At 35.9% G+C, this 22393-nt stretch overlaps 2 protein-coding genes across 2 annotated transcripts; one reads left to right on the forward strand and one right to left on the reverse strand.

The window, feature by feature from the left end:
* The first annotated feature begins 247 nt into the window (after window positions 1-247).
* Window positions 248-899, forward strand: LOC129946945 (U6 snRNA-associated Sm-like protein LSm2). Its single transcript, XM_056057329.1, has 3 exons — window positions 248-382; window positions 438-505; window positions 594-899. Exons 1-3 carry the CDS (start codon window positions 380-382, stop codon window positions 808-810), a joined length of 288 nt encoding a protein of 95 aa, XP_055913304.1. The 5' UTR covers window positions 248-379; the 3' UTR covers window positions 811-899.
* Window positions 900-4549: 3650 nt separating this feature from the next.
* On the reverse strand, window positions 4550-18563 carry LOC129948058 (cubilin homolog). Its single transcript, XM_056058875.1, has 26 exons — window positions 18419-18563; window positions 18104-18352; window positions 17842-18031; window positions 17686-17789; window positions 17008-17383; window positions 16722-16955; window positions 15601-16662; window positions 15371-15539; window positions 15117-15310; window positions 14679-15058; window positions 14479-14621; window positions 14219-14408; window positions 13132-14155; window positions 11829-11994; window positions 11399-11760; window positions 11122-11331; window positions 10583-11057; window positions 10363-10517; window positions 8481-10306; window positions 6103-8425; window positions 5859-6035; window positions 5631-5793; window positions 5347-5510; window positions 4978-5275; window positions 4813-4910; window positions 4550-4751 (listed from the first exon to the last, which is right to left on the reverse strand). The coding sequence occupies exons 1-26, from the start codon at window positions 18496-18498 to the stop codon at window positions 4611-4613; spliced, it is 10953 nt and encodes a 3650-aa protein (XP_055914850.1). The 5' UTR covers window positions 18499-18563; the 3' UTR covers window positions 4550-4610.
* Window positions 18564-22393: the final 3830 nt, after the last annotated feature.

Genomic DNA, 22393 nt, shown 5'->3' on the forward strand with positions numbered 1-22393 from the left:
TCACAGTTCGGAGTTCGCAGCCCGTAGCTCATGTGCAAGATGCTTTAGAAATCTGACAGCTAAAATTAAAATTTAGCTTATATTTCTGTGAATAGCAAATTCTCTTAAGTCTTAGAAATATAATCTGGCGAAATATGTTTATAAAGCCAGAGAGCTAAAAAATTTGAATTTAATATCAAAAAGAGAACCACATACATTTCCAGACATAAAATCGATATATGGGTTAGTGTAGCTTAACCATTAAGCTTGTCAATCCCTCCAAGTCGCCTGAACTCAGTGACATATTAAAATGACAGTTGTCACTTTTTGGCAAATGATTTTGTAAATAACAAAAATACCGCCTCTTGTTATAAACCTCGCCGGCCAAAAATACACAAAAATGGTATAAATATTATATTAACAAATACCTAAACTTTAATAAAATTTCTATTTTCAAGCTCTTCTATTCATTCTTCAAATCACTGGTTGGCAAAGATGTCGTCGTGGAGCTCAAAAACGATCTAAGGTTAGTTTAAACAAAACACCCAACTCATGTGGCTATCGCCAATAAAGTTCACCAATTGGAATTCTTTTATATTTGTTGTAAATTTCAGCATTTGTGGAACTTTGCATTCCGTGGACCAGTATCTGAACATCAAACTAACAGACATAAGTGTCACAGATCCAGATAAATATCCGCACATGTTGTCTGTGAAAAATTGCTTCATAAGAGGTTCAGTTGTTCGCTATGTCCAACTGCCTGGGGACGAAGTGGATACTCAATTGCTTCAGGATGCAGCTCGCAAGGAGGCTGTTGTTAGTACAAGATAGATTTGGAATTGTATTTTATTCCTAAGTTAAGAAGGATGTAAGTGTCTCTTTTTTTATTTTAAATTAAAGTAAATGAATTTGTAAAAGAATGGAAAGGTTTTATTTATCGCTGTTTTAAAGCTTATAAGCTTGATTTAGTTTAAGAAAAGGACAAGAATCAAACATGTAACTAAAAACGATTGGAACTTTTTTGAGTGTAAAACTCATGGTTTTACATTTGTCAACATTTTAAACTAGACGATTATTTTGCACCATTCCCTGAATAATATTAAGTCCTCTTGCAAGAGAAGACAGTCAGATGTAGAGTTAATTTTTTTTAAAATGTCATCAGCATATATTAGGACAGATGAATTTTGTATGATCGAAACCAAATCATTAATAATTAAAACAAATAGAATGAGGCCAAGGTGACTACCCTGGGGGACACCGGAATTCACAACAAAGAACTTGAACACTAATTATTAATTTAACGCTATAACGTCTATCTTGCAAATATGAGGAGATCCAGTTTATGAAACTGTCGTTAAGACCTTGCTGTGATAGTTTTAAAAGTAATGTTTTATGACACAATTTGTCAAAGGCCTTGCTGAAACCAGTAAAGTACAAACTACTTGTTCACGTTTTTCAAAAACATCTAAACAAATGGATGTAAAGTGAAACAGATTAGTAACAGTTGAACGCTTTTTAACAAAACCATGGTTATCACAGATATTTCAACTACAGTGAAAAGAAAGGACGCTACATACGATTGACTCAAACAGTTTAGGTATCACTGATAGTTTAGCAATATGTCGGTAGTTCATTATTTCGTTTTTAGGACCTTTTTTGTGTACTGTTATTATGAAGGAGCTCTTCCAGATAAAATGAAACAGCGAGTTACTTAAGGACGTGTTGAAAAGAACACAGCGGGTGTACTAGATGCATTTCTTTAAAACGGACGATGGTACACCGTCGTCAAGTGTAGGATACTATATTAAGGACAGTATCTTCACTAATAACGAAATTGATAGAATTTAACTGTGGTAGATGTGTTAGGAAAACTAATAGTATTATAATCTACAAAAGCATCTTTGAAGTAGTTTGCAAACATGTTCGCAATTTTTCTCGGCTCATTACTATTTGATGTCGAATCATTCATTAAATTAGGATACCCACATGATTTCTTCTTCAGATTAACGAATTTCCAAAAATTATCAGGATTACTTTTAAGGTTTCATTTAATTTTCCGAATGTAGTCATCATATAGGATGTTAGAGTAGTTAGTGAAAAGTTGTTTTATTATATTGAACGTCCTATAATCATCATCAGTTCTTGTTTGATTGTACTTTATCCAAGCTTTGTTCCTTTTGTTTTTTAAGTTTTTAACGTGAGAATCAAACAATGGTGGAACACTCAAGTTATTTCGAGTCTTTTTAAATGGAATCGTTTTGTAGAAACAGTCGTCAATATTTAAGTTACAAAATAAGTGATCCCAATTGATCGTACATAATAAGTTAAAAAGGTTTTTAAAATTACACCTACTAAAGCTGAATTCTAGTTTGTTGTTATTAGATAACATATGAGGTGAAGCCTCATAATAGGTGCTATTGCCACAATTTCGACAGCAGAAGAAATCACAGTTGCTTCAGAGCATATGGTTTCGGAGAAAAATACCAGATCGAGTGTTTTTCCAAAACGGTTCTTCACACCATTTAGTTGACTTAAGCCATATGAAGACATACCATCTGTTTAAAAAACTCGTTTGAAGATGACGCGTTTATTGGAACGTAGAAGTTATCGTCGTCAATTTGAATCCAATTGAGATTGGGTAAATTAAAATCACCAACAACCAGTACTTCGTCTTGAGGCTCCAAAAGAACATAAATACTTTCTATTCAGTTGTTTAGTTTTTCATTAACCTCGTATATATGCTGATACAATAAATAAATGTCCTGTTGGTATTTTAATTTTTAAGCATAATATTTCGATGTCTGTTGATCGAAAGTCGTTTATCAGGTAACTAGTGAGAGTATTGTTGATAGCGACAAGAATTCCGCGTTTGAATCGTCTGAGTTATTACGATCATGTCTAAAGACTTGATAAGCGGAGTCAAAAACTCCGAGTCCGAGATAGAGTTGTTGAGCCATGTTTCCGTCAATATTATGACATCGTGAGGAAGATTGTTAATGTTTTTGAAAACCATGTTGGTCTTTGTCCGAAGTCCATTTACGTTTTGATAGTAGATTAATACCTTTTTAAGCTGCTCTGACGGTGATCTTTTTATGACACAATATAATTCAAAAAAATAAACTGCATTATTTATAGATTCAATTCTTCTAAGAACCGCACGATTTAGAGTTGTTTTAGGGGTCCGATTTCGATTTAAATAAATGCTGAATTTTAAAAGCAAACTGGATTTTCAGTTTTATTGAATTCAAATGGACAATTTCTTGACAAAGTTCTAATTTCTGGAAGTCAATTCTTCGGAAAATTGTACCTAACTTATATCGGCACCAAGTTATAAAGTGAAAGATTTCTGTGTTAAAACGAATAGAATAGAATAGAATAGAATAGAATAGAATAGAATAGAATAGAATAGAATAGAATAGAATAGAATAGAATAGAATAGAATAGAATAGAATAGAATAGAATAGAATAGAATAGAATAGAATAGAATAGAATAGAATAGAATAGAATAGAATAGAATAGAATAGAATAGAATAGAATAGAATAGAATAGAATAGAATAGAATAGAATAGAATAGAATAGAATAGAATAGAATAGAATAGAATAGAATAGAATAGAATAGAATAGAATAGAATAGAATAGAATAGAATAGAATAGAATAGAATAGAATAGAATAGAATAGAATAGAATAGAATAGAATAGAATAGAATAGAATAGAATAGAATAGAATAGAATAGAATAGAATAGAATAGAATAGAATAGAATAGAATAGAATAGAATAGAATAGAATAGAATAGAATAGAATAGAATAGAATAGAATAGAATAGAATAGAATAGAATAGAATAGAATAGAATAGAATAGAATAGAATAGAATAGAATAGAATAGAATAGAATAGAATAGAATAGAATAGAATAGAATAGAATAGAATAGAATAGAATAGAATAGAATAGAATAGAATAGAATAGAATAGAATAGAATAGAATAGAATAGAATAGAATAGAATAGAATAGAATAGAATAGAATAGAATAGAATAGAATAGAATAGAATAGAATAGAATAGAATAGAATAGAATAGAATAGAATAGAATAGAATAGAATAGAATAGAATAGAATAGAATAGAATAGAATAGAATAGAATAGAATAGAATAGAATAGAATAGAATAGAATAGAATAGAATATTTGAACTAAAATACCCTCAAATAGGCCGCCATGAAAGACCAAAGGATCTTTTGTCTTAATCTATAATTGGATGAGCATTAAAGTTTTGTACTTCTTCCTGTTAGTTTATTTCTGTTAAAAACTTGAATATTTGACTTTTGAGATACCGTTAGAGAAGGAAGGTTGTTTCTTCCACAGTGTGCTAGGTGCCCCAAGTATTTCCTCTTCTGATGTACGAGTACTTAGCATTTTCTTAAAATTCAAACAGGTGTTTCCTCATGGTTGTTTCAAAGCATGCAACTGATAATATCTTAAGGTTTAGAAAATTTGGGTCCGTGCCCTTTTTTACTTTTCTTAGGCTAAATGAGTTTATAAAGTCTTTGAAACGTTTTTGGTTTTAATTTGCAATGTTATGTCTTATTTAAAACATTCAAAACAAAATAATAAACATAAAATATAAGATAGAAATTTTCTTATTCAATATTTTTGCGTTTCTTCAAGCTTTCTGACCGTGTTCGGAAATAAATCAACCATCCCGTGCCATCGAAGTCACCAGCAGCCACAGAAACAATAGATAACCGATTACTCTCTGATGTATAACTTTGAATCGAGTCCTATAAAAAACAAGTTTTTTTTAAAGATTTCAAACCAAACAAATTCAAAAAACATCATTACTTGTTCACAGTAGTGCCTGGCTACACGCTCTGTTCCATTAGCTTCAATTTCAATAATATCCACGTAATCAACCTTACAAATCGATCCCATATTGAATTCTAAAGAAGAAACAACAAAATAACATCAGGATTATGTCCACACCAAAAATAAAAAAGAAAAACCTACCATGGAAGAATAATTCTAATCGATTTGGTGAAGTTGTTGTCAAATTCCATCGACAAACACTTGAATTCTTGTATTCCTTATAATTTGGACTCATCAAATATCCAGATTGCATTTCCAAGCTTCCACCACAGCCTTGAAGTGATGCATTAGGACTTGAATAGTAAAACACTTCCCTTTCGATGGAACTGTCAGCTTTGAAATCCAAACGAACTTGATTTGCCGATGTATAAATTGTTCTTCCGGCGTAATTTTCTTTACAATCTTCATAAATTAGAAGATTTGTTTTCTTATCGTAGACCTTGAGGGAAAAGAAATGAGCTTGTTGGTTGGTTCTATTTTAATTGAGGCTATTTTGTGTCAGGAACTTACTCGGACATAGTTTTCTGAACAATTTGAACCACTGAAGAAGAAGCTTGATATGTAGATGTTTACGGAATAATTCTCTGGCACAAGAATTTCATTGAGACAAGCGCTTCTGGTCAAAAAGGGTCCACTCAGCACTCCAGCGGACTGGGTATAGGTTCTATTGCACACTATTTAAGGAAAAAATATTTTTGAAACTTTGAACGTAATTCAATGATCGAGTTCCTTAGAAATTTTGGAATTGCATGGACTAATCTTTCAACAAGAGGAAGATAGGTATATAGTCTTACTCTTAGTTTTTGAGACTGATAACACGAATCCAGTTGATTCAACTGCCTCATCAGAATGGAAGGTTATTTCAGCAATAGCATCACCCCAACCAGAACGTTCAATTCTTAGAAGATATGACGGAATAGTACCACAATGTTCACTCATAGCATTTCTTGAATAAGTCTTTAAAAAAATACGTTAAAGAAATTCCTTAAAAATTCAAAATGTTGGAAATAAGAAGAACATACCTCAGAATTTCTTACAAGAACATAATCCAAACATTGACCTGTTACATCTGACTTATTTTGAAGACTGAAATTCGAGAACCTCAGTTCGAAATTTCCCCTGGACGTAATTTTCCAAGTGCAATGAGTGTTGGGATGGTAAAAACCGTTTGGAGATCTTAATGGTGCAATTTCAAGCATCTATACAAATATTCCAAAAATTAGCAAATCGGATTTCAAAGATTCTTCCTAATTCTGTCAAACTTACTCCGTCATCATCGAAATCATATTCACTTTGGCCGCCGCACTCCGCCTTAACCAGTCGAAGATTCACTTTGAATTGATGAATTCCAGGCCTCTGGAAATTCGTTCGAACAACAACATCTTTGTAGGAAGAAATCAGCTTTGGTTTGGTGTTTTCCAAACAAGCGAATTTTCCCAGCGGTAGACTATCAGCCTCCAAGCTATCCACAACTTCAATGTATTCACAATCTTCACACGCTCCAATGCATGTTCTATTCTGGCGAATCAGATTTAATTCTTTTATTTCAACTTCTATCCTGAATCCAGGTGGTCCCATTGCGCGAATATTACAACCCATCACTTCATCGCTTCCAACTGTCAAATTTCTGTCAATATCAACCGGAGAATTGGCGTTGGTGAGGGTAATCCGCTCATCGCAAGCCTTGCTGAACATAATCCGAGCCGAGAATCCATCCCGTGAAATCGAGGAATCAGAAACCGCCGCCAAAATCGCTGAATTGCTGTCGATGTGGAAAGTCGGTGGATTTAATGTCAGATTTCCACAGAGATTCGCCTCTTGATTGTCCGAATCGATCTGAGAACCTTTGTAGATGGATACATAATCCAGCGAACAATCACTGCTCTCCTCCATAATCAGGTACTTGAACTGGATGACAATATTCTGGCCCACTGGGGCACTGATATTCCAGATACAGTTCATGTTGTGGTCATAGCCATCACCTTCTTCATTCTTAAGACTTGAAATCCACATGGGTTTCCTCACCTCACCGCCACAGTTGTCCAGGAAGAATTCTATCTCATAGCCTCCTGTCTCGAGGATGGCTTGATAGTTCAGGGAAATGTAATTCTTAGCCCTCAACTCGCTCACTGCATTGTCCTTGCAGTAAGGTCCCATATCGACTATACTGCCATCAGATGAGCGTTTCTGGGCGGTTATTTGAGTCAGTGAACAACGCTCCCGATATCCAAGGGCAAGTTTTTTAAAATGTACCTGAATGTGCTTATCTGGGTCTGATGTCCGCAGAATGTAGTCACAAGTCATTTGATTTTTAATCATGCTCCATCTCAAAGGGTATTTTATCACCTGAGGCTCGTTGGTGACGTTGAACTCGGCATAGCAAGTCTTCTTGATGGTCAGATAAAAGCCATCACCGGTAATAGCTGCGTCACTTCGGAAAGTCAACTGAAGCCTTGATGCGGTTGTATTGAAAGCGTTTGGAAGATTCCTGCCGCAATACTTCGGCATCGATATCCAATCATTGTTTTCGAACTTCCTTACCTCGAGATAATCCTTGGAGCAGTTCTTGCTCTCCTCGATGAAGAACCGACCGATGAACTGAATTTGCAGATAGTAACCCTCACTTGCCTGAACATCCCAGGCACACTCCAGATTGTTTTTGTAGTCAATCGAGGTGAATCTCAAATTTGTCGAACTCGACAATTCCAAGCTAAGTTTCCCGCCGCAATTTGTAGCCCTCTGAAACACAATCTGTAATTGACTGTTGGGATTGAAGGATTTCGTGTGATAGTACACGTACATTTCCTTTGAATTCATTCGAGTCATATTGAAAGTTTGTCCCCGACACAATTTGGCGATTTCCAAATGCTCAATTGAAACTCCAGCATGAATCGACACAAATTCATCCTCGCAGGGTAGGGTAAAGCTGAAATTTGCTGTCACATCGTGGCCATTTTGATAGGAAGTTGTCAGAAGTTGCCAGGCGCAGTCGAGACTACCGTATCTTTCTGTTAAATTCGGAAGGGATATCTCAAACCTTTGACCGATTGTAGTGTATTGACCGCCACACGGATGTTTCTTATAAGTTGCGTCGAGTTTCTTGATCCGAACACCATCGTTCTGGAGAATATTAACGGACCCATGTTTGGGTGCAACCGCAAACAATTCATTGGTCATGTTAAAGTTTAAGATACGGAGGGTTTCGAAATATCGCTCATCTTTAAATCTCACAGCAAAAGAAGGAAGCCGCCGGTTGAGGTCATCAACAACCAAACTAGAAATATTGAAGGACATTGTTTGGGCGCCAGTTAATTTAAAATCGAAGGAACAGAAGAAATTTTCTGCAGGGTCTAAGCCCGCAACTGATAAGGCACCACTGTCGTTTTCTATATCGTCGGGGCAAAGTGATTCCTCAGATGATGAATATCGAACTCTCATCCGACGCAGACTCGTGGTGTAAGCACCAAAGATTCGAACAAACATTTTGTTGTCGGTTGAACGAATTGACGTAGCTTTGGTGATGTTGTTCAGGTCTAACACCGTGATGCGTGAGAACATTTGGAAGTCGTTATAAAAGGTCGTCCTGAAACTAAACCAACACAAAGAATTAGAAAAATGTTACTAAATTTCCTAAATGTACTCACTTTTTAACAGGGTCAAAAACTGTGCCTGCTCCATCGACGTCAATAATATCTAACTTAACTCGCCTTCCCTTCGGAACAGTTATCTTCCATCGGCACAGTAGGAACATTGCCATTCGACGTGGTGCAATACTCAGCGTCAAAGTGCCACTCTCCCCAGAAACATCCTTGAAGCATGCTCCAAATATGCGATCATACTTCGCCCTGAATCCTCGAAACTTCGAATTCGCCTTGAAACTGTAAAATCGAATCAAAACTTCATTTGTGTCGATTTGTACTGCTGGCGGTGACGTCGTATTGCCATAAATAACTGCCAACTCATCTTCGATCCTCTCCGAATCACCCTGAACAATCTGATAGATTCTTATTTGATCGGAGCTGTTTAAGTTCGCTGCATCGAACGGCAGATCTACGTCCAAAAATGTCAAGTTCACCCGGGAGAATGTCGATACTTTGATGACGTATTCGCACACCGAATTCGCCGGATATCCACCTGGTGCAGGGTAATTCGCGGATGTTATCAAATTGTTAAACTGTGTGAACGTTCCACCACATGTCGAGAGCGATACGTTCGCTTTGAACCCATTGCGAGGTTCAGTGATGTCGGTAAGGTAGCGCATATAAAGAACATTCCCCGAAGACCGAATAGTTCCTGGTCTGGTGCAGTATTTTCCTAAATGCCGGGCCATTTCGGTTGCTCCATCTCGAAACTCAACGAATTCCTTCGAACACTGTCGAACATTCATATCAAAGTTCCGTACAAACTCAACTTGAACTGTCTCACCAGGTGGCGCAATTATCACCCAAACACATTCCGTATGAGGATTCGGAACGTTTGGGTAGTTCGGTGAGCTTATAGACTCCGACGGCGCATATGATGTGAGACGGACCTCCCCACTGCACTCGCTATACTCCCGGTAAGTTAGGTTCCACAGGGGAGTTTCATATTCATAAAACGAACTGCTCGGCTTAAGGAAGTATTTAAGAGTGGCACGATTCGAGGTCGTGATGATAGTTCCGTTGATATCCTTATCCGAACAAATTCGACCGGGAGGAAGAATGGGGGCTTCAGCATTCATACCATCACGTATCAACGCGTAATTCTCACATTCCCCGGTTGAATTTCGTCCCGTTGCCCTCGGGAAATTAAATGTAAATTGTATTTTTCTTCCCGCCCCAACCTCAATGTGCCAAGTACAGTTATTTGTCACTTTTTCATTCCCTGGACTAATGACATCCGTATTGAGAATTCTTCCAATCGAATTTGTCAAATTACTCCCACAGGCTGTATAAACGTTAGCTGTGAAGCCAGTTTTGTTAATTGACGAATCGGTGGTCAGTTCCAATTTTAGATATGGAGTTCCGTGGATTACAGAAAAAGGCATATGCTTTCTTGGAGGACTGTCACATATTTTTAATTCCTCATGCCAATTCATTAAATTGTTTGAACTCAACACTCTCAGATGGTCTGCATAGCATTCGTCAAGCTTCTCTAGACGAACTTCATAGAGGTCCACAACAGCGTGTCGTGTTTGATGATCTGCTTTTATGAGCCATTCGCATTCCAGGTTCGTTTCATAACCTGTGGGGTACCCGGGGGAAGTAAGAGTTATCAGAGACCCGTAAGCCAGAACCATCGTTTCATTGCAGGCTTGCATTGTTTCATTTTTAGTTATTGCATCTCTTGAAATCGCTTTCCATTCAATGATAAACTGATCGAGCATTTGATTGTCACTCTTCAGATAAATGACATTTGTGCTCGATGTCACTTCCCACGGTGACAATTGTATGTCAATTGGCAAAGCAGTGCTGTCAAAACCATCGAACAACTAAATGAGAATTAAAATTGTAAACGGACATTTTTGAAGACTGTTTTTGAATTTACCTTCAAACCACGATTATATTCCTTAAAAGCTAAAGAAATAACACTGTCTCGGGGAACAGTAATCCTCCATTGGAAAGGCTCCTTTTCTGATTTGATCGACACAATCGAGGGTGATCTGATTTGTCCATTGAAACCAGTTATTTCATTTAATTGTGCTGTTATAGAAGAAACGAAAGAAAGTGGAAGTTTTATGAAACGAGAGAAACTGTCAAAACCTTACCATTTGTCCATGACAGTCTAAATCCTTTGCCAGTGTTGCCTTCCGAACTACGGAATTTGATCCAAATCCTTTCGAAACCCTGAAGACTGTCGCTTGTTAATGCACTGGAACAAAAAACTCCCAACAACCTTCCAGTTGCTGATGACTCACGAAGTTCCAGATAATCCTCATTGCAATTATCTGAACTGGTTATATTCATTTCGATGAAACTCAATTCTAAATAGTTTCCTGATGGAGCGTTTAGCATCCATATACATTCAACGTTTGAAGGATAGGATTCGGGGTACAATGGAGAAGCTAGGGATCCACGCAACGAATTCAAAATACCTCCACAAGCAGTCTCCATTCGAAAATATTTAGCCGTGAATGTTATGTCAGTTGCATTTATGGTAACAGAATCAGTGGTAGGGCGAATATTTATGTCAGGAGGATGCTCTTCACAGATGTGAATGTTATTTTTCCCTCCGTAATTAATCTAAAAAGAAACTAACTATCAAAATTGATCTTATTATTTTCCAAAAATATTTGAGAAACGTTACTGTTAAACCGCGATTTAAACAAGCTTCTGGACTAAGTCCATCACAATGGCATTCAACTTTAGTGAAACTCAGCGTTAAGACAGTTCCTCCAGGGGAAACATCAGTTTGAGGATATGTTGGATTCGAGTCAATCATCCAATAACAATTTCGGTCCTCCGGTTTGGCTCCAAAAAATCCCGCTTCCCTTTTTAAGACCCCTCCACAGGCACTCTACACAAAATTAAAGACCAATCAGAAAAATAGGCGAAGTCACATGAATACTCAAAAAAAAACAAACCTTTCGATATTTCAAAAGAAAGCCCTTTCCAGGAGGTTTATCGTCCGATTCGAAAATAATATTCAAGATATTATTTTTAACGTATATAAACTTATTTGCCATGCTTCCTAAACTTAAAGAGCAGTACTGTCCTTGCAATTGACTATTTGCATCGCTTTTCAAACCATCGTAGACTTTTAGAAGACCAGTGTCTGTACAATTAGCTAAATTTTGAGGTTCTGTAGTTTCTAAGAAAAGTTTAACGGTAACAGGATCACTTCCTAACATTAACATCCATTCGCAGTACGTGTTAATGGGATAGTTTTCTGGGTAGTTCGGGGATGCTATTTCACCCTCTGAATTACGAATTGTTCCACCACATTCTGTTTTGACGAAAAATATTGGAAACAATGCTTACTGTTTTTTTTTTAAGGAAAATGTCTATACGTACGTCCTTGTCTTCTTCTGTAATATGCCTTAAAATACTTTCTTGATCGTATGGAATCCGAGTAGAATCTAACGTACATTTTGCTTCCTTGTGATGTGACAGTTGAATGGGTGCTTTGGATGCCACATGCTCGAAGTAGGTTTACTTTATCAGCCTTATCGTTTTTAACCTAAAATTTCAAAAATTTCGTTATAAACCTTTGAAAACATTATGAGGATCGTAGTAATATCACAAATATCTTCCTAAAAAAGGCAAGAAGCGAAAGTTTTCCAGGCCTAATTTGCACCTTTTTAACTCAAAGCATAAAATGACATGGTCCGTGGTCATAATGTCCATGGAACTTATGTCTTCTCAAGCAGATTATGAGGTCTGAATAGATATCTTATTTGTTTCAAAAATAAAAACTCATTTATAAACATTTCGCTGGTGTCACAAAATATATGCATTTAATTTTTTCTTAAGCCCTATGCACACACGAGTCATTTTAAAGCACGAGGACACTGTGCTGTGGTAGTAGTTCAGTGCAAAGATTTAATCGCATGTGCGGTGAAGTAGCGATGTCACAGAAACCTGCAACTATTTTTTCTTCAAGAATGAAGCGCGATGCAGCAGCGTTAACTCAGTATTGACGCTGCGACCGGTGTGTGCTTCACTCAATTTATTTGTGAGCACTGTAAGACGAAATCTGTGCAAGTTAAAAATGCCGCAAGTGTGCGGCTGGATTTAATTTAAAATAAATAAATAAATTGGGTGGTGCAACAGTCCCTTTGAGAAATAAGGCCTAGTGACTGTCAACGCTCAGCCATTCCTGTTGTCAAGGATGGAAGGGACCTACAGTTTTTAAGCCGAATCCGAACGGCAAATTGAAGAAAGCACTTTTCACGACAAGAATTACTCTTGGAGAATTCGTCAATTTCTCGTAAGAGGCAGTACCCGTGAAAAAAACTTTAGGTGGCATAGCCAGGGATCGAACCCAAGACCTCTCGCATGACAGTCCATCGCACTAACCATCATGACACGGGTACTGCTTAATTTAATGGACTTAATTACCATGGACATTAATTCTGCATGGAATAGACATAAGATTAATAGACACAAAGTCCGTTTAATTTTGTTGGCTTCTTTTAAAAAGACTTGAAGCCTAAGGACGTCGAAAATCCATACATATAGTGGCTGGATTATTAGTTATGTCTTTCCACAGCATAAAATACCGTTACCTATATTTTCAAGTTTGATTCCTCACTGAAAAAAAGCTAAGCCTAAAACTGATCCTGTCTTATGTCTATTGACTTATGAAATCACTTACGATTAGTCCGTTGGTTGCACAATCCCCGCTTCCGCCTTCGATATGAACATCCCCAACGTCCAAAACAATTTGCATGCCCGGTGGAGCCTCAATAAACCATTCACAATCGATATCAACAGCATATGGATAGTTGGGTGAATCAATCGATGCCGTAGAACCAGTCTTGTAGCCTCCACAGCCGTTACGTTTATACTCCAATCGAAAGCCGTTTCCGTTATTATTCGAGTCAGTCATGAATTTAACCACAAATTTATTACCATCCGATGTCAAGAGTCCCGCTGGATCTCGACAAATTTTATGATTTTGCAGAACTTCTTCACCTTTCATATCGATAACTTCGAATTTATCATAATTACACTGAAGATCTCGAGATTCAAGCTCGAAATGAGAGAATGTCAGAGAAATGGTATCAGCCTTTCGACCTTCGATAGTCCACTCGCATTCGAGGTCATTGGGATAGGGTTTGGGGAAATTGGGTGATTCGATGACACCTTCAAAAGAGTTCAATGTCTGTTGGCAATTTGTTTTGTATTGAAGATAAAATTGCTGATCTTCAGCTGCTCCAACATCTGGAAGAACATAACGTATGTACATGACATTTTGACTTGATTTCACTTGAATATCTCCATCCGAGGAGCAATTGATAGGAATTTGCTTGGCCATGCTGTCAGGGCCATCGTAGATTGTGAGGACATTGTTAGAGCATAAGCTTTGAGTTGAACCGATTTTGGTAATTCGGGCATCGACTGAAGAGCCCTTGCTGACTGATATCTTCCAATCACACTGAACGGGTCCTCGGCTTATTTCTGGATAATGGGGAGAAGCTATGGATCCTGTGTGAGATGTTAGAGAACCTCCACAACCTGTCGAAGTTTGTTGGAATGTGATATCGAAGCCTTGGTAGTTGAATGATGAATCCGAATGGAAATGTAGGTAAAGATGGTTTGTGAAGGAAGGAATATGAGGGGGTATATCATAGCCGCAAAACCTTCCGATCAATGGAGACTGCTCTGACATTCCATTTCTGAGAAAAATAGATAAACAGGAAATTTGAAAGTATAATAAAACTTAAAATCTTTGGACTCACCTTATTTCCAAATAATCATCACTACAATCTCTGAAACTGGCTTCGAGGGAAAAGTTTCTTGGAATTAGTTCAATTTTGTTACCTAGCGGGGCGCTTATCACCCAAATACAGTCCGATGATTCATAATATTCATCAGGCCAACCAGGTGACTGAATCGATCCCGAAAGTAAACTATAATTGCCTCCACAATCTTCAAGAAGAAATTAGAAGACCCAGGTTAAGATTGTCATAAAGCTACAAAATTAATTTCCAATACTTACTTGATGAACGGGAAGTATATGAGTAATTCGCTGAAATGCCAAAAGTCACTGCTCTTCCAATAGATGGCGGTACTTGCTTCAAAAAAATGGTAGCTAAATTTGTTGGCAAAATTGTAACGATACGTTTTTCATCCCCGCAATGGCTATGAAATAAAATTGAAGAAAAATGATCACAACAATTCCATAAGGGAAGAACTAACCTTTCAACCAAACGTCCATTATAATGACCAGTTCTGTTGAGAAATATTCTAAGATCAACTTCGCCAGGAGCACATTTCGTTCCAGCTCGTTGATAAGTGAGATCCAAGGAAATAACATTCGATTCAGGTGCTTCTAATATCCACTCACAATATTCGTTAGTTGGACTTGTGCCTCCTAAACGTTCAAAAGACCCTTCTGTTTCTCGAAGAACTCCCCCACAACCTATTCTCTCAAAATAATATTCCCCTGAGAGGCCTCTGCGTCGCTGAGGATTTGTGTTGGAATGGAAAGCAATGCTAAGGTAGTTACTCGGAGCAATAATATGCATCGGTTCACCTTTGCAATGACGTTCTGGTGGTGCATTTAATGCGTAATAGATCTGCCAAAAATAAAAAGCTTAGAAGACTTAGAAGATTTTCCACATCCCTTTTATGTACCTCAATGTAGTCAGAATCATCGCTACAGCCTTGCGCATATTCGGATACATCGTAATCGGTTATGTTCAAGTGAACTACGGTATTAACTGGTCCCACAAAAGAGTACATGCAGTCAAGAACATTGTGGTAAGGTTTGGGATAGTTGGGAGTCATAAATGCTCCACCTGATGGGTCCCTAAGTTCCTGGCCACAAACTAAAACATACATTTCTCAAATCAGTAACCTTGTGATATGTCATGAAATACAAAAAGTACCCTGTTTAAAATCAGCCTCGAATACAATGCTCTTGACATTAAAAACTAAAAAGTCCAACATTCTCATCTTAACGACAATCAATAACGAATTTCCTGATGATGTAAAGTTTCCAGGAGAATTTGTGGCCATAGTTAGAACAGGATCATCTTCATTCTTTCCATCATAAATCTAAAATATAAAAATGTGATACTTAAAAAACATTCGAAGAAGAAAAATTCGCGATGTTTACTTTGAATGTAGCAATTTCTTCTTCAGATTTCCTGAAGAAAGCTATAGAAATCCTGGTTCCAACTGGCTGCTGAATTAAAAACACGCAGTAAAGTAAATCCATCGTAAAGACTATTTTCCCAGCTGGTTCTGTAAGGAGCCCTCCGCAACCGGGTGCACCGTCCACCACTTCATAATGTATTTGGAACATGCTGTCCTGTCTTGAACGGTCTGTCTGAAAGTGTACTTTTACTGAGTTGGTTGATGAGTATTTTGGTGGCGGAACGCCTGTTTGGCAAATTTTTTCCAGAAGTTCATTTGTATCGTAAATAAGCAATGCATCCCGAGTGCAATTTGCCGAATTGTCCATAACTACCTCGAAGAATCGAAGGAGAACACGTTTTCCTAGCGGAGCCGCTATTTCCCATTGACATTCACGATTTGGTGGACTTTTTCCAGGATAACCTGGTGATTTAATTACTCCATGGTCTTGCTCTTTGACATTTAGAAGACCACCGCAAATCGGTGTTTCACTTTTCCATCTCAAACTAAATCCAGTTGCATTGATGGAATCATCGGTGTGAAACCACAAAAATAGAACGTTATGCGAAGAAACTATGTTGCCGCCTTTAGGAAGGTCATTGCCACAGAATCTACCTATCACAGGTGTTGCAAGGGATCTTCCATCGTTGATTTGCAACCAATCTCCGCTACATGTCGAATCGTTCTGAAGATCAAAACGGCTAAAAGTTACATTTACAATAAGATCGGGACGTGTTCGAATGACCCAAGCACAACCCTGGTTCGGTCCATAGACGGCAGATGCATAGGGATGTGTAAGTTCCCCAGAAGTGTCGTTTAAAACACTTCCACAAGTTTCGCGTTTGATTTGGCATCGATTGCCGGAAAATCCTTGAGGACAATTGCAGCGGGTTTCATTAGAATTTAAACGTCTGAGACAGGTTCCACCATTCTGACAAGGATTAGTTAAACAAGGGTTTCTTTGTTCACAAGTGGGTGGCTCGAAACCTGATGGACATATGCAAGTTGCAATGCCACCATGATTGACACATGTACCTCCGTTCTAAGGAAAACAAAACTTGTATTTTTCAAAAATGGCACCCAAAGTATGACTGATCATACCTGACAGTTGTGTTCATTGCATGGGTTAGCAGAGCCTAATCTGCAGCCATTTCGTCCATATCCAGAGCCTGTCAGTCCCTCTGGACAAACGCAAACCATAACATTCGAAATATAATCACATCTGGCAAGTTGATGACAGAAATTTGTTGACTCACATGAATAAGTTTCCGTCTGGCTACAGTAACGTCCATCACCTGTCCAACCTGGTGGACAGTTTCCGCATCGATGTGAACCCTAAATTATATCGAAGTCAGCTAAAAGTACACCGAAATTGAGCAATTCTTACCTCGGTATTGATGCACTGGACCTTTGGAAGCATGCTACAGCCTCCGTTGTTCGTCTCACATTCATTGATATCCCGGCAAATGACTCCGTCCCCAGTGTATCCAGGTGGACAAGGACCACACGCAAAGGCTCCAGGTAAATTTATGCAACTTGTATGACATGAAACCAATGATTCTAGACATTCATTGACATCAACAGTACAAGATTGCGTAAGATTGTCTATTTTCCATCCAGAATCACATAAACATTGATAGCCTAGAGCATTATTGGCCGGTATGCATTGACCCTTTCCACAAAGCTCTCCAGGTAATGACTTAGAGCAATCAGTTTCGCGGTCTCGACAATGTGCTCCAAGGAAACCATTTGTACAGTTACACCTAAATAGAAAAAATATTACTTTGTATGTGGTTAAAAGACGGATTTGAAATTTCAGCAAAAATTTTATTTAAACTCAGAGAACTATTTTAAAAATGGCACCCAACTAAGGACTTTTATTTAGTTCACGGCATTAAAAGTGTTTTGATTTCTTAAAATTGAGTTTAGGTTCTGAGAATGAGACGGATCATAAGCAAAACTACACACAAACTTGATTTACACTCAGGCATTTAAGAAATAATATTAATAAATGGCGCCCAACTAAGGGCTCTAAGAGTTCTTAAAGTTTGCTTAAAAAACTTACCTATAACTCCCAGGTAAATTTATACAAACTCCATTATTTTGGCAACCCAAATCAGTTCCTGCAAAACTTGCGCACTCATCAACATCTGTCTCACAGGTTTTTCCCTATAAGTATATTTTTTATTTAGGAACTTTCAAATGGGGCGTTTTTAAATACCGTCCACGTTTTTGGGCACACGCAGTTAAAATCTTCATACAAGTTATAGCAAGTACCACCATTCTTGCAAGGATTCAAATCACAACCATCGCTTGATAAAATTTTACTCATTATTCCATTGACTCGAGTCATAAGTGTTAAGACACGTGTTTGAAGCCTCCTTACACGGTCAACTGGCAATAATGAGGATCTGAATTTGAAATATTTGCACAACTTAAATGATGATGTCCTTTCGAAGATTAGAAAGAAGAAGTTTTCTTACCTATTTTCATATCGTCTCAACCGAAATGTAAACCTTTGAATATCTGTTTTGAGAACTTGCACTTGACTTGATAATTGTTCCAAATTGATTGCTACTGGAGGAGGTTTTTGTTCTGAGAACTTTTGCAACGAATCCAAGACATTAATGTCGTTGATTAGAAAACTTGAACTTCCACTCAGACGGATGGTTATATTTTTATCTTGAGCCGATTGGAAAATAAGATCTCCTTCGTGCGAAATTAATTTTGGCCTATTTTTAAAATAAAATAATTTTAACTTTCAATCAGAAACAATGATGCACTAAAAGGGAACTCACTGATCACAGTACACATTTTTTAGACGCACGCTTAAAAATATAATGAATATACGAAAAACAGTTCTAAGGGTTTTCGACATTTTGTCGATCCTTTTTGAGGATAGGACACTTTCACTTTACTTTCCAATTTATTACTTTAAACTCAGACGAGACAAAGTATCCATTTGATCAATGTTGAGTCTTAAAAGTTACTAAAAGATTCTGAAGAAAGTGGGCGACATTTATACAATTAAGAGGCGGATACCATTGGCCTATCTCAATAATTTAAAATTAATGTAGATTTAGATAGTGTTTTGGATTTGTGGGACGATCTGTGATTGAAAATTAAAAATAGATATATAATCTTAGATTGAAATTAAATTCATGAACACCACTACTGAGTCGCACGAATTTGATGTTGTTCTAAGACTATTTGTAATGTGGCTAGGAAATGAGACAGAAAAATAGCAATATTTCAAAACCTTCGACACAGCTGAATTTTTTCAACTAAGACTCCCTTAAAAGTCCTGTTCATTCAGAACGAAGCAAAAAAATAGAGGGGAGAGGGGGATTCAAGTACACTTTTTTTAAAACAAACAAAATTTTTGAAAAATTATTTTAGGTAAACTTTAAAGCTCATGTAACTCTGCAAAAGAAAAAGATTATTAAACTATTTTTCGCACAGTACAAAATTAGATAAAATCATATTTTTGGATGTAGGGTAGGAAAATTATTAAAAAACTTTTAAGAAATTCATTATATCGAAAAATAATCTGAAAACCTGCAAATAACACTTGGACATTACCAAACACTCTTGTTTATTTTTGGAAAATGCTGTGATTTTTTTGTAGTGCTTATAATAACCCTTAACATGAATTCTTTATCAGTTTTGGAGTAATAAGTTGCTTTGGTTGAAAATGAGAGACTTTTTAAGCAGTTTAACGGACTTATGAATTTCTCAACTTTGTCAGAATTTGCAATTTTCCATAGGAAAAAACTTTAAATTAAAAAAATAAATTTCCTCCAAAATATTTTTGCATGCTTCATCTTCATATTCAACATATGAAGATCATATCTTACGAACCAAAAATGCTAAAGACTTGAATTAAATTTTATATAATATATTGTAACGAGATATCAAAGAAGTATATTTTTTGAAAAAAATCCACTCCAAAATTTTACGACTAAAATATGATTTCATCTTCAAAACAATTTTGTGTAACGAAAAATAATGTTTTTAACATCTGATAAAGTATTGAGAAAAATCGAATTGACAGTTTTTTTTACAAAAAATAAAAACCTAAAAAAAAATTAATAAAAGTTGGTAAAAATTGATTTTCGACTCAAATACCTTTTCAAAACTTTGAGATATTGGCTTTAATTTACTTTTATCTTTCAAAAAACATTGTTGTCAACATTCAGTAAAATTTTGAGAAAAATCGAATTGACAGTTTTTTTACAAAAATGAAAAACCATAAAAAAAGTATAAAAGTTGGTAAAAATTGATTTCGACTCAAATATCTTTTCAATTGTAGATATTGGCTTAAAACTACTTTTTTCTTTCAAAAAATATTGTTGTTAACATTCAGTAAAATTTTGAAAAAAATCGAATTGACAGTTTTTGTACAAAAAATTAAAAACCTAAACAAAATTTAACAAAACTTGGTAAAAATTGATTTTCGACTCAAATATCTTTTCAAAAATTAAAAATATTGTTTTCGATATTCAGTAATTTGTATATAAAAATCCAACAGTCCGTTTTTTCATAAAAAATAAAATCTACAAAAAATAGTACGCACATTTGGTAAAAATTGATACGAGTAGGTACGTATAGACAAACAAAATCGACAGACGGGATGGGAAGTTATCAGTTTTTGAGAAAAATCAAATATTCATCTTTAAAAAAGGTTTTTTTTCGACTCAAGTTTATTGAAAACAAAGTAAATTTTTGACTTCATCCTTTTTTTTGTCTGAAATTAAATGTTGTTGAAATGTCGATAGACGAGCAAGAATGGAAAGTTATCAGTGTAGGCTACATCTCAGGCTCTTTTTTGAAAATAATTTCAATTTTTCTTAAGCTTCTCCTTGAAGATTTATTTAAAATAATATTATTACTAATTAACGCGACTCATTGAAAGTCATCATTTGATAAATCTCCATCTTTCAAGGTCTCTAGAATCTAAAGTAATTGTTATAAGAAGGATGTTATCAGCTTCAAATTTAATTTACGTTTTTGAAAGTCACGAATGTTTTTTAGATTTGTAGGAAGTTGGTTCATAATTGATGGTATCGTATAGTTAAGTTGTCGTTTTCCGTCGTTGTTGTATATCATCGGTATTTCAAGTACACCTTGAGCTCTAGTGTTTACAATATGTGAAATAGGACGCTGGAATATTAAATCATCGTAGTATTCAATAACTGCTGTCATCCTAAATATATTTTCTACATTCAAGCACTTCAAATGTAGATGGTTTTTATTAATCATGTTAACCATTTTCCTCTGTAGAGTAACAAGTTTATCTGTATGCTTTTTTGCGGCATTTCCTAAGGCTAATAGTCCATATCTTAATCGAGATTCAACAATTGAATAGTAAACCTGTTTTTGAACATCTTTTGTTGAATATCTTTCCAGATGAAATAATGCCAACATAGCACTCCTCATACTTTGCATTACGATAGAAATATGCTCGTGCCACAGAAAGTGTTCATCTATTGTAACTCCAAAGTATTTGGTTGATTGAACTAATTCAATGGCATCACTTTTTCTTGAAGTCGGGCATTCAGGATTTTGAAAGAAAATGTTGACTGTCTCTTTTTGTTTGTTTGGTGCACGAATGTGCATAATTTTCGTTTTGGTTGTGTTGATGAATAATCCAAAATCGTGGCACCATTTAGTGACTTCATCAAACTCCTGTTGCATCGTAGAAATCGCGGTTTCAAGACACATGTGTCTGACAAGAATAGATATATTGTCTGCATATTCAAAAGCTGTACTTTCCTTAAGAATCCGTAGGAGTGCATCCGTAAAATGTATAAAAAGGACCCAACCCAGTTTTGACCCTTGAGGTACACTATTTGTGCAGCTTCTTTCTTCACTCCATGAACTTCTAACCCTAACTCTAAATGTTCTTCCTATGATATAGCTCTCCATCCATTTCCATAGAGTTCCCCTAATGCCAATTCTGTTAAGGACATGCAACATTTGATTGTGACTCAATGTGTCAAATGCCTTGCGGAAGTCCGCGAACATAACCAATACGTGATGGTTTTTATTGAGACTCATGTTAATAGTATTACAAAATTCGCCAAGAAGTCTTCCCGTATTTATGAAAACCATATTGATTGGATTGCAGCAAGCAGTGTTTTACACTAAACTTGTTTAGTGGTCTTATAATAACTTCTTCAAGACATTTTTCAACAGCTATCAAGATTCAAATTGGCCTATAGTTGAGAATTTCACTCCTTTATAGATGGAACGAATAACTGAAGTCTTCAAAATTTTCGGTACACAACCTTGTGTCAAACTGCTGTTCACAATTTGTTGAATTAATGGTGTTAGCAGATTTGCATTGAGTTTTAGTTTTAGTTTTAGTTTTAGTTTTAATATTAGTTTTAGTTAAGTTAAAGTATAATTTAATTTTTTGAATTTTAGTTTCATTTCAAATGAAGTATGTAAGTTTAGTTTTATTGTAGCTTTGTGTAGTTTAAACTAAGAGTTTAAGTATATCTTAGGAATAAATGTGAGTTCATTAAATGTGGGTATGTTGCTTCAAATAATGTAGTTTCTTCAAAGTAATATAAACTAGTCAGATATTTTACTAAAGAAACCCCAACATATCCTAAAAATGTCTTTAAAGAACTTGTAACACAAGCAACAAAGTATTAGTTTTTCTATAAACCTTCTCAACCTACTCGCCCCATCAGTTTGTTTGTTTTAAAAAAAAAAACAATGTCTTTCAAATAAAATTCAAGTATTTTCATGTTATTTGTTTAAAT

This window comes from Eupeodes corollae, chromosome 2 (genome assembly GCF_945859685.1).
Source record: "Eupeodes corollae chromosome 2, idEupCoro1.1, whole genome shotgun sequence".
NCBI classification, from domain to species: domain Eukaryota; kingdom Metazoa; phylum Arthropoda; class Insecta; order Diptera; family Syrphidae; genus Eupeodes; species Eupeodes corollae.